The 12902-nt window shown below is 42.3% G+C and overlaps 1 protein-coding gene across 1 annotated transcript; it reads right to left on the bottom strand.

Annotated features, from left to right (window-relative positions):
- Positions 1-354: 354 nt before the first annotated feature.
- On the bottom strand, positions 355-12653 carry prkn (parkin RBR E3 ubiquitin protein ligase). The gene is made up of 11 exons (XM_070916114.1): positions 12616-12653; positions 11127-11290; positions 9553-9805; positions 9357-9472; positions 7098-7181; positions 6804-6919; positions 6261-6397; positions 5470-5531; positions 2345-2575; positions 1770-1887; positions 355-1459 (listed from the first exon to the last, which is right to left on the bottom strand). Exons 1-11 carry the CDS (start codon positions 12620-12622, stop codon positions 1356-1358), a joined length of 1392 nt encoding a protein of 463 aa, XP_070772215.1. The 5' UTR covers positions 12623-12653; the 3' UTR covers positions 355-1355.
- Between the last annotated feature and the right edge of the window lie 249 nt (positions 12654-12902).

Below are 12902 nucleotides of genomic sequence, written 5' to 3'. Positions count from 1 at the left end.
GAGAAATCAAAAGGTCTGATAACATATTTAACATAAATGCTTCATGTAAACAAACACTTTTGATAAAGATCCCTTAAATCTGGAAATCAAAGAGTGTAGACACAGACTGTATATAAAGATGGCCAACGTGTCTCCGCCTCCTCACGTCATTTGGATCCAGAGTCCAGTAGTTGTGACATCATAACTTAACAGAAGTCCTGACAGCTTGTTTAAAGGTACTGAGTCTGAATACAGACTGTGTGTATTCCTGGACAGAGTGTTTTGATACTTTGATACAGTATTTATATATGCTTTATAATCCAACAAGACATGGACATCTCACTTTCTACAATATGGGACCTTTAATAGGTTAATAATCGTCAGATCCACACGAACATGTCGGGGCTCCAGTCTGAAGATCACACACTCATCACACAGGAGGAGGAAAACGACTGGAGATGCAGATGAAGAAAAACCCCATCATGCTTTGCACAGCAGCCATGTTTATTTATTGTTTGTTTTCTGGATTTTCCCCCCAAAAACAATCAAACTAATAATTTGAAATAATAAATATCTTTATTGGACATGATCAGATGGTTACAACTTCAACCTGTTGGCCACCATAATGATGTTATCATTATTATTATTATTATTTCTGATAATAATAATGTTTGAAATGAACACATGGAAATATAACATCTATAAAGTATAACTGTGACATCTGGCTGCAGGTGAGTTTCTGAGTTGGATGTTCGAGTCTCAGCTCCTCCTGCTGAGGTGTGTGTGTTTATTCCACAGACTGTATATCAAAGGACGCGTCTCCGCCACGGACAGTATGTAAAGATGGCCGACGCGTTTCCACCACAGACTGCATGTAAAGACAGCCGACGCCTTTCTACTTCCTCCAAGTACAAAAATGAAGCCAAACTCTCCCGGATACGGCTCCTGCCATCTTGTGTTGGTGACATAATTTGGAGCCAGAATCTGCGCAGTGGCGATCGGGGGGTGGAGCCGCGGTATCAAAGTGCCCATACACCTGCCCGACCCAATCGCGAGCACACCACAGTCAATCTCGGCTGTCAATCATGACGTTTAACCCCCGTTTTTATAGCATCAAATAACGAATTAAAACCAAACTGATCAGAAGAACGAACACTTGAACAAACATCAGCGTGATAAGAACTACCTGAAATGACAGAAACCATCTTTGGGAAAAAGTTATTTGATTATTTTTTTGGCCCATGTCCCATCCACTAACATGGAGGAGGCGGGGCTTATGACCTATGTTGCAGCCAGCCACCAGGGGGCAATCGAGACATTTTGGCTTCACATTCAGGGAGCTGTCATGTCGTCGATCTTCATATACAGTCAATGGTTTATCCAAACCAGTGGTTTCCCATACACTCTCTGTTCCAGGTGACTCCACAGAGCCAACACCACTCTGCTCTGCACAGAGGACACTGCATGTGCATACAGCCGCCTGCAGGGGGAGACAACACACACACTGTGTTTTCTGTGATAATGATGTAATGTAAACTTCTGTATGGTTGCATCTTTAATACAAACTCTTTTGCGTTTTACTGATTTCACTGATGCTCAACTCTCATATGACTGAATTACAACGCAAAGAGGGAGGAGGAGCCTGCAGACTGTGTGCAGCTTGAGAGACCAAACTCAGTCTCAGGGCCTTAGCACATTAACACCTGAGGGAGACCGGTTCAGACTGGTTCAGACAAGTTCAGACCACATGACCGATAAACCAGTTTCTTTAGAATCAGTTTGTTTCTCACCGTTTCTCTCCACAAGAACTGAACACTGAGGACAGGGTTTAGTTGACTCCTGCAGGAGAAGCAGGGAGGCTTGATCCCACCTCCCTCTGAGAGACGCCTCCTCCTCCACCACAAAACCCTGACGACAAGAGAGGAGGAGAGGGGAGGAGGAGGAGAGGACAGGAGAGGAGGAGGAGGGGCAGCAGCAGGAGGAGGAGAGGAGGAGCAGGAGGAGGAGAGGACAGGAGAGGAGGAGCAAGGGAGGACAGGAGAGGAGGAGCAGGAGGAGGGGAGGAGGAGGAGAGGAGAGGAGGAGCAGGAGGAGGAGAGGAGAGGAGGGGAGGAGAGTGAGGAGGAGAGGAGGAGGATCTTAATTTAGTATCAGGAGTATTAAGTATTAATCTAGTATTATATGTTCGTTAAAAGAAGGATTTCTTTTTGTGAAATATCAACTTCAACACCTTTGTGACAGTAAAATATAACTTCATTATAATAATACATATTATTATAATTATATATATATATATTATTATAATTGAGTCCCTGTTGGCATCTGTGATTGGTCAGCTGATCTGTATATTGATTGGTCAGCTCACCTGTGAGGCTTCACCTGTGGGCGGGGCCAGCTCAGTGTGACACGCGCCCTCATGGTACCCCTCCCTGCATTCTTTGCAGAAGACAAAGCCGCAGCCGAGCTGTCTGTCACACTCCACCCTCCTGCTGTCCTCAGGTGGGACAAGCCCCGCCCCACAGCCAGGTGACGGACACATCAGTCCTCCAATCATCAAAAGGCACTCCTCTGCCCCGTACTGCAGGTACCGCCCATACTGAGAGAGAGAGAAACAGATCTGTTAGCTTGGTGCTCTCTGATGTTTCCACAGTTACAGCATCAGACTGTGGGTTCAGACAGAAGCTACCTCCATGTTCATTTATTCTATAATTAATATCAGACGAGTGTTTAGAGACTGAAGCAGCGTGACATCCAATAACACCTGTTATATTAATGAGGTGTATTTTAGATTGAATAGAACAGAACTGAGGAATTGAAGTTACATCCCACCCATCACAATAAGCATAATATAATATATAAATAATAATAATAATATAATTATATAAAAGTATAAATATAATAAACATCACAGAGCTGCAAAAACATGAGAAACAGTATGTGTATATACATATTCAATTCAATTTCATTTATATAACGCCAAATCACAACAAAAGTCATCACATGACACTTTACAAACAGAGCAGGTCTAGACCGACTATAATGTTATTACAGAGACCAACAGGTCCCACCATGAGTAAGGAAACACTTCCTTTAAAGAGGATACTGAGCCGCTGTGGTTGACTGCATGACAGCAACAGTAACTCAGCTTGGCAAATAGAGACATGAGGACTGAATGTGATGAACTTCCTGTTTATCAGACCACAAATGAGACAAGAAGTAGGTTGGAAAAACGATAGATGCTGCTGGAGCTGAGTGTTTCTGGGGACTGGGCCTCACTGATTACTGTACAAAAACACACAACTTGATTCACTGATTTTGGTGAAACTCCATCATTTTATGAAAATGTTTCCTGGTTTTCCCTCTGATGTCCTCCGGCTGCTCTGCCTCAACTCTCAGTGATTTACGGAGTTTCCTGATGGAGAGAAAACTTTAGAAAGTAACTGCTAACAGCAGCTACAGTTAGCAGCCGTTAGCTCAGTTTGCTCTGAGCACCAGGGGAGTGTTGGTGTTTACACCGCCAGCACAGGAGCTTTGGACTGCCGGGAGGAGGAGGTTTTTGGTCCCGGGCTCCAAGAGTCAGATGGTTAGAGTCAGCTAACTAAGAGCATATATATATATATATATATATATATATATATATATATATATATATATGGCTAAGAGGACCGCTAGCTGCACAGCTAACTAGTGAATGGCAGCTACAGTTAGCAGTAGCTAACAATGACTTTAGCAACAAGTAAAGCCGTCTGTCCATCAAGGAACGACCTCCTACCTACCTACTTTCCTTCACAACAGAAAAAGCTCTTTCTATGAGACACTGAACAACCAAGAGTAGCAGTAAAGAGTCGTCCTGAGCAGAGCAGCCCAACAACTCAGACAGACTGGGGGGGTGAGCGGCCCTCTACTTCGTGGCCGTGCTTTGTTTTCTTTCTTCTTCTTCTTCTTCGTGGGTGTGCTGTCACTGCTGTGCACTGAGCTGATGACCATGTGAAGAAATCCGGGATGTATTATGTAATATGTCTCATGGGGGTAGACACGAAAAGCGAATGGAGCGTTTTGAGCAGTCTGAAGCTTTTGGCTCACAGGAATTACTTTTACATACATTTTTTACATTATTTGGCAACTTTGGTAATGTTTAATAGGAATATCCAACATTGTAGCTCTATGTAAATGGAAGAAAATAAAGAAAAGGATACAGTGGACCAAAAGAAATTATGACATGTTAAGTGAAGAAGAAATATTTTGATTCTGCACTATTTTTAGGTCGGCAATCAAATTTAAGCAAATTTATGGCATTGACCAACTGAACTCCTTCGTCCAAAAGGTCAGATGTCTTTGAGTTGTGTCCTTCCATCGAAGCATGCGTTCAGATGACAGGTGGATCTGATCTCCTCATCGGAAGCTCGTTCAATGAACTCAGCTTGCAGCCGGTGTTCACCTGTTCTAAATATGGCTGTGCCTCAAGTTTCCAGCAGGTCATTGCTCACTAAGCAGCATTGTGATAGTGGGAAACACAGCATCAGAACTAAGTGAAAGTGTCAGAAGTCAAACTGGTATTCTGAGCAAGGAGGGGCTTTCTCAGTGTCAAATCATGGCCAGGCTAAGGGTTTCTAAGGGGGCAGTGCATGGATCTCTAAAATGCTTTGCAGAAACGGGATCAGTTGTATCCAAAGCTCGATCAGGCAGACCAACAGTGACCACACCATCAGAAGATCAACACATCAAGTTTAGTTCCCCGAGAGATAGAAAAGCACCTTCATCACAGATACACAATCTGCTAAATAAAGAACGCCAGACTCCAATCAGCAAAAGTCCTGTCAAAAGAAGGCTGTCTTGTCGTGGTCTCTGAGGACCAGTAGCAGTTTCTAAACCACTTCTCAGAAGGGGAAACAAGGCCAAACTCTTGGGGTGGGCTAAGAAATAGCAGCATTTTACTGTGGATGAAGAAAAGTCCTATTTACTGATGAATCCAGGTTAGAGACTTCTGGCGGTAACAGAAGGGTGTATGTAAGGAGACGAGCAGGAGAGAGAATGATACTGCCGTGGATCAAACCAACAGGGAAACATGGTGGTGGGAATATTCAAGTCTGGGGGGGTTTGCCTACCTAACCCTAACCCTGCAGTGAATCGACTACAACCTGACCAAGGAGAAGCACCACTCCATTCTTCAGAGACATGCTGTACCCTCTGGTCTGCATCTTTGTGGAGAGGGATTCATACTGCAGCAGGATAAGGACCCCAAACACACCTCAAAGCTAACTGTCATGGACTTTCCTCTTTCCTAAATACTAAGATTCTCTAAAATTACTTATTTTTCAAAGATTTAACTTTTCACTCAAATTGCTCAGCTGATCATTTGTAATGAAAAAAATAGTATTACATTTGAAACAAATGCAAAATAGAAGTATATTGACTGGTGGTCTCCACCCTTTTGGACCCCACTGTATATACACACCCACATACATACATGTATGAGGAGGAAACACTCACCTGATCGTCTCCCAAAATCCTGAAATGATGCAACTCTTTAATGAGAGAGTCGACGCAGCCAACTGGAGACACAAAATAACACATTTAGTCAGATTTACTGATTACACTGATCACCTGATGGACACAGTTTCTACTCTGAATTAAATATGAATCATAATGTGAGTGACGACGACCAGCATGAAGAATCTATTTTGGATGAATAAAGAAGAACTGAGGAGTTAATGATTACGATGTTCATGTGGTTTATTTGATAAAAGCTGGAGTAACAGTCATCAGACAGCAGCTGACTGTTGTTTCACAGCTGCCAATTAACTGTGATTACTCAGTAACAGTGTGTGTTTGTGCGTGTACTCTGTAATGAGGATTAATGAAGAAGCCGTCTCTGTGTTTACAGTCATGTGACTCTCAGCTTCAAACAGGAAGTGGATTATTGATCAGCAGGTTTCTGACAGGACATGACATCACTGAGTCTGCCGGAGCCTCACTGTGACATCATCATCAACTCATTATAAAACTATCCATTAATGAAACTATTACATCATCAAGGCCAGACTGGACATGAAACCAAGAGGTTTCATTAAGTAGCCACATGTCTTCATTGGTAGTCATCTTATACAGTAGCCAAGTCATCTTATGCAGTAGCCAAGCGATAACATTGCTGGCCTCAGGCAGTACGGATCACGTGTGCAGAAACTCATGAACTGATGTCATGTGAAGCTCAGACTGATGTCACAAATCGTGTTTTGCTGCTGACATCACACTGTACTCAACAGTATCACGCTAAGTCTCACCAGCACACGGCAGTGAGTAGCCAATCACAGGATGAGAAACAAACTGTCGCTCGTTTAGTCGAGTCTGACAATAACGACGGAAACAGTCGAGACAGATCACATGACGCTCCGAACACTGGAAGACCAGGACCACGTCACTGAGAGACAGACAGGGAGAGAGAGAGACAGGGGGAGACACAGAAAGAGAGAGACAGGGAGAGAGAGAGAGACCGGAAGTTTTAAAAGATTTAAAAACAAAAATAAAACAACATGAATAACAATACAGCTAAAACACAAAGCGATTAATAAAAGACTAATATTATTAGCCTATAAATAATGTTATATTCTGTTGTTATAGTTCATAATGTCATAGAAGCACTTAATGGACAGATCATGATTTATATTTAGTTAATAGATCAATTAATTAAAGAAGATAAACAGCACACACACGCACGTTCATACACACGTGGGACTTTTAGAAAATTATCACACAAATGTACGTTTCTGTGTCTTGTCCTCCGTGACTCATTTCACCCCTATAGTGTGTGTGTGTGTGTGTGTTACATGATGTCGGTGCAGGCGATACAGGTGACGTCTCTGCTGTTGGTCATGATGAGGTCGAGGGCCACAGAGAGGTCGTCATCTGAGGTCGGGTGGGACGCGCACTTCATGTAGAACTCCTGCACACACACACACACACACACACACACACACACACACACACACACACACACTGGAGGAACTACATCTCCCAGAATGCCACTGAATGGACTGACATCATTTAACCAGCTTATGTACACAAAAAGACACACACGGACTGTGGCAGCCATATTAGACAGAAACTCCTCGCCCTCTTACCGCCTCGTTGCCATGACAACCATCTGATTGACACACACCATGGATACGACCTCGGAGGACAACATCATCCCAACAGGACGGACCCTAACAAAGAGGAATCATAATCATCATCACACACATTAACTCACGTGTGCTGCTGAGTGTGTTTGTTAAAACAGAGTTCGAAAGTAACCATTAAAACTAAATCATTAAAACTTAACCATTAAAACTCAATCATTAACACCTAACCATTAAAACATAATCATTAAAACTTAATTATTAAAACTTAACCATTAAAATTTAATCATTAATCTCAATCATTACATCTTAACCATTAAAACTTAACCATTAAAACGTAATCATTAAAACTTAGCCATTAAAACTTAATCATTAAAACTTAATCATTAAAAGTTAACCATTAAAACTCAATCATTAAAACTTAATCATTAAAACTTAACCATTGAAACTTAATCATTAAAACTTGACCATTAAAACTTAATCATTACAACTTAACCATTAAAACTTAATCATGTAAACTTAACCATTAAAACTCAATCATTGCAACTTAACCATTAAAACTCATCCATTAAAACTTAATCATTACAACTTAACCATTAAAACTTAATCATTTAAACTTAACCATTAAAACTTACAAATTTAAACTCAATCATTAAAACTTAACCATTAAAACTCAACCATTAAAACTTAATCACTAAAACTTACTCATTAACACTTGACCATTAAAACTTAATCATTACAGCTCAATCATTAAAACTTAATTATTAAAACTTGACCATTAAAACTCAATCATTAAAACTTAACCATTAAATCTTAACCATTAAACCTCAATCATTACAACTTAACCATTAAAACTCAATCATTAAAAAACTTAATCATTAAAACTTAACCATTAAAACTTAATCATTAAAAAATTAACCATTAAAACGTAACCATTAAAACTTACTCATTAACACTTAACCATTAAAACTCATCCATTAAAACTTAATCATTACAACTTAACCATTAAAACTTAATCATGTAAACTTAACCATTAAAACTCAATCATTAAAACTTAATCATTAAAAAACTTAACCATTAAAACTTAATCATTAAAAAATTAACCATTAAAACGTAACCATTAAAACTTACTCATTAACACTTAACCATTAAAACTCATCCATTAAAACTTAATCATTACAACTTAACCATTAAAACTTAATCATGTAAACTTAACCATTAAAACTCAATCATTGCAACTTAACCATTAAAACTCAACCATTAAAACTTAATCATTTAAACTTAACCATTAAAACTTACAAATTTAAACTCAATCATTAAAACTTAACCATTAAAACTCAACCATTAAAACTTAATCACTAAAACTTACTCATTAACACTTGACCATTAAAACTTAATCATTACAGCTCAATCATTAAAACTCAATCATTGCAACTTAACCATTAAAACTCATCCATTAAAACTTAATCATTACAACTTAATCATTACAACTTAATCATTTAAACTTAACCATTAAAACTTACAAATTTAAACTCAATCATTAAAACTTAACCATTAAAACTCAACCATTAAAACTTAATCACTAAAACTTACTCATTAACACTTGACCATTAAAACTTAATCATTACAGCTCAATCATTAAAACTTAACCATTAAAACTTACTCATTAACACTTAATCATTAAAACTCAATCATTAAAACTTAACCACTAAAACTTAATCATTAAAACTTAACCATGAAAACTTACTCATTAACACTTAATCATTAAAACTTAACCATTAAAACTTAATCATTAAAACTAAATCATTAAAACTAAATCATTAAAACTTACTCATTAAAACTTAATCATTAAAACTCAATCACTGCAACTTAATATTTAAAACTTAACCATTAAAACTTAATCATTACAACTTAATCATTAAAACTTACTCATTAAAAGTTACTCATTAAAAGTTACTCATTAAAAGTTACTCATTAACACTTAACCATTAAAAGTTACTCATTAACACTTACTCATTAACACTTAACCATTAAAACTTAATCATTAAAACTCAATCATGACAACTTAACCATTAAAACTCAATCATTAAAACTTACTCATTAACACTTAATCATTAAAACTCAATCATTAAAACTCAATCATTAACACTTAATCATTAAAACTTAATCACGTCAGATGTTCTATGAGCCATCACAAACACTATAACTTCAAGTATAACTGCTCTGTTACAAATACTGCGTTTTAGCAGTATGAGTACTCACCCTGCTGAGCGTCAGTGCCGTCTGTCTGCAGCTTCGGCAGCGAACTCTCAGTTTTCCTGGTTGGACCGACCTGCAGCTCTTACAGTACACAAAGAAAGTACTGCAGGTACGTACACCTGTACACACAAGTACACACAGTCAGACATACTCAGAAACTACAGACATACTGCAAGAGTACAGACACTCCTTCACTGACCTCTCAGACCTGCAGCCTGCACTTCCTCTCTCGCCTCCTCTGCTCCTCCTCCATCACTCCCCTCCAGGATCACTGCCAGGCCGGAGGAGGTGGTGGGGAGGCGCGATGAGCTGAAGTCCAGCCTGGTCAGAGAGTCCTGCTCCTCCTCCCCGCCCCGAGCCAGGCGCTCCTGCAGGAGGAGCAGCCGGGAGGAAGAGGAACCTGATGGAGGGAGGACGACATGGACGGTACTCTGCTCTGGAAGGTCACAACCCTGAGAAGAAGAGGAGAGGAGAGGAGAGGAGGTTTGGTTTTCAAAGTCCCTTTATTGAACCATTGCAAGGACACACCAGATCACTGTCAAGTCGTCACTTGAGGGCAAAAAAAGAAAACATTCCTGAAATACAGAACAAAAACTGAAACTGTTTCTCCGATCAGAAATTTACAATCAGCTCTTCCCCCTCCCCCACAGAGCATAAACCCCCCCCCAACAGCCCATATGTGACTGAAGGCCTGCATATTGTCTGTCATCTGATAATAAGCATATTCCACCCTCAGTCGGGCCTTCAGCAGTGCCTCCAGAACCGACACCGGCTCCACACTGCCGGCACTCTGAGCCCGTTTCCTGTGTGTCAGTCAGATGGCCAACTTCAATTCAATTCAATTTTATATAGCGGCAAATCACAACAAAAGAGGAGGAGACGAGAGGAGAGGAAGAGAGGCGGAGGAGGAGGAGAGAAGGAGAGGAAAGGAGAGGAGAGGAGAGGAGGGTGAGGAGGAGAGGCGCAGGAGAGGAGAAGAGAGGAGGAGAGGCGGAGGAGGAGGAGAGAGGAAGAGAGGTGGAGGAGGAGGAGGAGAGGAGAGGAGGAGAGAAGGAGAGGAAAGGAGAGCAGAGGAGAGCAGAGCAGAGCAGAGCAGAGGAGAGGAGAGGAGAAGAGAGGAGGAGAGGCGGAGGAGGAGGAGAGAGGAAGAGAGGTGGAGGAGGAGGAGGAGAGGAGAGGAGGAGAGAAGGAGAGGAAAGGAGAGCAGAGGAGAGCAGAGCAGAGCAGAGCAGAGGAGAGGAGAGGAGAAGAGAAGAGAGGAGGAGAGGCGGAGGAGGAGGAGAGAAGGAGAGGAAAGGAGAGGAGAGGAGGGTGAGGAGGACAGGCAGAGGAGAGGAGAGGCGGAGGAGAGGAGAAGAGAGGAGGAGAGGCAGAGGAGGAGGAGAGAGGAAGAGAGGTGGAGGAGGAGGAGGAGAGGAGAGGAGGAGAGAAGGAGAGGAAAGGAGAGCAGAGGAGAGCAGAGCAGAGCAGAGCAGAGCAGAGGAGAGGAGAGGAGAAGAGAAGAGAGGAGGAGAGGCGGAGGAGGAGGAGAGAAGGAGAGGAAAGGAGAGGAGAGGAGGGTGAGGAGGACAGGCAGAGGAGAGGAGAGGCGGAGGAGAGGAGAAGAGAGGAGGAGAGGCGGAGGAGGAGGAGAGAGGAAGAGAGGTGGAGGAGGAGGAGGAGAGGAGAGGAGGAGAGAAGGAGAGGAAAGGAGAGCAGAGCAGAGGAGAGGAGAGGAGAGTGGAAAGGAGAAGAGAGGAGGAGAGAGGAAAGGAAGCGAGGAGAGGACCTCACCTGCAGTGTGGCAGTGCTCCTCAGCTCCCTCCCAGCGAACAGCACCCTGAGGTGCTCCGGTCGGACTCCCTGCTGACTCCCCACCACCTCCTTCAGCTCAGCCACACTTGCCTCTTCCTGTAGCTCCACGGCCACACCTGGCCCCAGGTTATACCGCACAAACACTGAGGAGACACACACAGGTGACAGGTGAGGTGTCAGGTGAGGTGACAGGTAAGGTGACAGGTGAGATGTCAGGTGAGGTGTCAGGTCAGGTGACAGGGGAGGTGTCAGGTCAGGTGACAGGTGAGGTGTCAGGTCATGTGACAGGCGAGGTGTTAGGTCAGGTGTCAGGGGAGGTGTCAGGTAAGGTGACAGGTCAGGTGTCAGGTGAGGTGTCAGGTCAGGTGACAGGTCACATGACAGGTGAGGTGTTAGGTCAGGTGACAGGTAAGGTGAGGTGAGAAGTGGGGTGTCAGGTGAGGTGTCAGGTGAGGTGACAGGTCAGGTGACAGGTCAGGTGACAGGTGAGGTGACAGGTCAGGTGACAGGTCAGGTGTCAGGTGAGGTGTTAGGTCGGGTGTTAGGTCAGGTGACAGGTAAGGTGACAGGTGAGATGTCAGGTGAGGTGTCAGGTGAGGTGTCAGGTGAGGTGACAGATGAGGTGTCAGGACAGGTGAGGTTTCAGGTAAGGTGACAGGTCAGGTGACAGGTGAGGTGTCAGGGGAGGTGTCAGGTGAGGAGACAGGTCAGGTGTCAGGTCAGGTGACAGGTGAGGTGTTAGGTCAGGTGACCTCTTCTGATTCTGATTCTGATTTCTGATTCTGACAGGTCAGGTGACTAACTACATGAAGCTGAGGATACTTGAGTACCTTTACTGCTGATACTTCAACTACATGAAGCTGAGAATACCTGTGTATTTTACTGCTGATACTTTAACTACATGAAACTGAGAATATTTGTGTAGATACTTTTACTACATGAAGCTGAGAATACCTGTGTACTTTTACTGCTGACTATAATTACATGAAACAGAATACTTGTCTACGTTAACCACGTGAATCTGAGAATACCTGTGTATTTTACTGCTGACTATAACTACGTGAAACTGAGAATACCTGTGTACTTTTACTGCTGACTATAACTACATGAAACTGAGAATACTAGTGTACTTTTACTGCAGATAATTTGACTATATGAAGCTGAGAATAACTATTTTACAGCTGATACATTAACTACATGAAGCTGAGAATACCTATGTATTTTCACTGCTGATACTTTAAGAAGCTGATAATACTTGTGTACTTTTACTGAAGTAACCCTACCACTGAATCTGTCATCGATAGTTTCAGCTGTGACGTATTGTTCAGATAATCAATTAGACTCTGATTGAACTGACTGTCACACACACACACACACACACACACACACACACACACACACACACACACACACACACAGAGAACCTTCAGTAGAACCACAGTAGAGTTCGGTAGAATCTAGGACTCACCGATCATCAGTTACTTCGTCCTTCAGTCTCTGTTCGTGTTTACGGTCTGTCGGCCGCGGTGCACTCTGGGTACTGTAGTCCCGCTGCAAGCTCACAATCGTTACTAACGTCCTCCAGTAAAACTACAGCGCCGTCACGCAGGAATTACGTCACAGAGCGGCACCGGAAGTGGAGGTAGTCATGAATTTTAATAAACTTGTTTTTCTTTTTTTTTTCTTTGTGTGTTTTTCGGAGCCAGCTGGCGGACTAAGTACCGGAACATTACCGGCTTTCTTCGGACATTAAAG

This window comes from Enoplosus armatus, chromosome 12 (genome assembly GCF_043641665.1).
Source record: "Enoplosus armatus isolate fEnoArm2 chromosome 12, fEnoArm2.hap1, whole genome shotgun sequence".
Taxonomy (NCBI): domain Eukaryota; kingdom Metazoa; phylum Chordata; class Actinopteri; order Centrarchiformes; family Enoplosidae; genus Enoplosus; species Enoplosus armatus.
The sequence above is the reverse complement of the archived record's forward strand: the minus strand, read 5'-3'. Positions and strand labels throughout refer to the sequence as shown.

Coding starts and splice junctions, on each gene's coding strand:
- prkn (XM_070916114.1), bottom strand. Junction 9,806..11,126: donor GGAGCACTGCCACACTGCAG/GTGAGGTCCTCT, acceptor TCTTCTTCTCAG/GGTTGTGACCTTCCAGAGCA. Junction 6,920..7,097: donor GTTGTCATGGCAACGAGGCG/GTAAGAGGGCGA, acceptor GTGTGTGTGCAG/GAGTTCTACATGAAGTGCGC.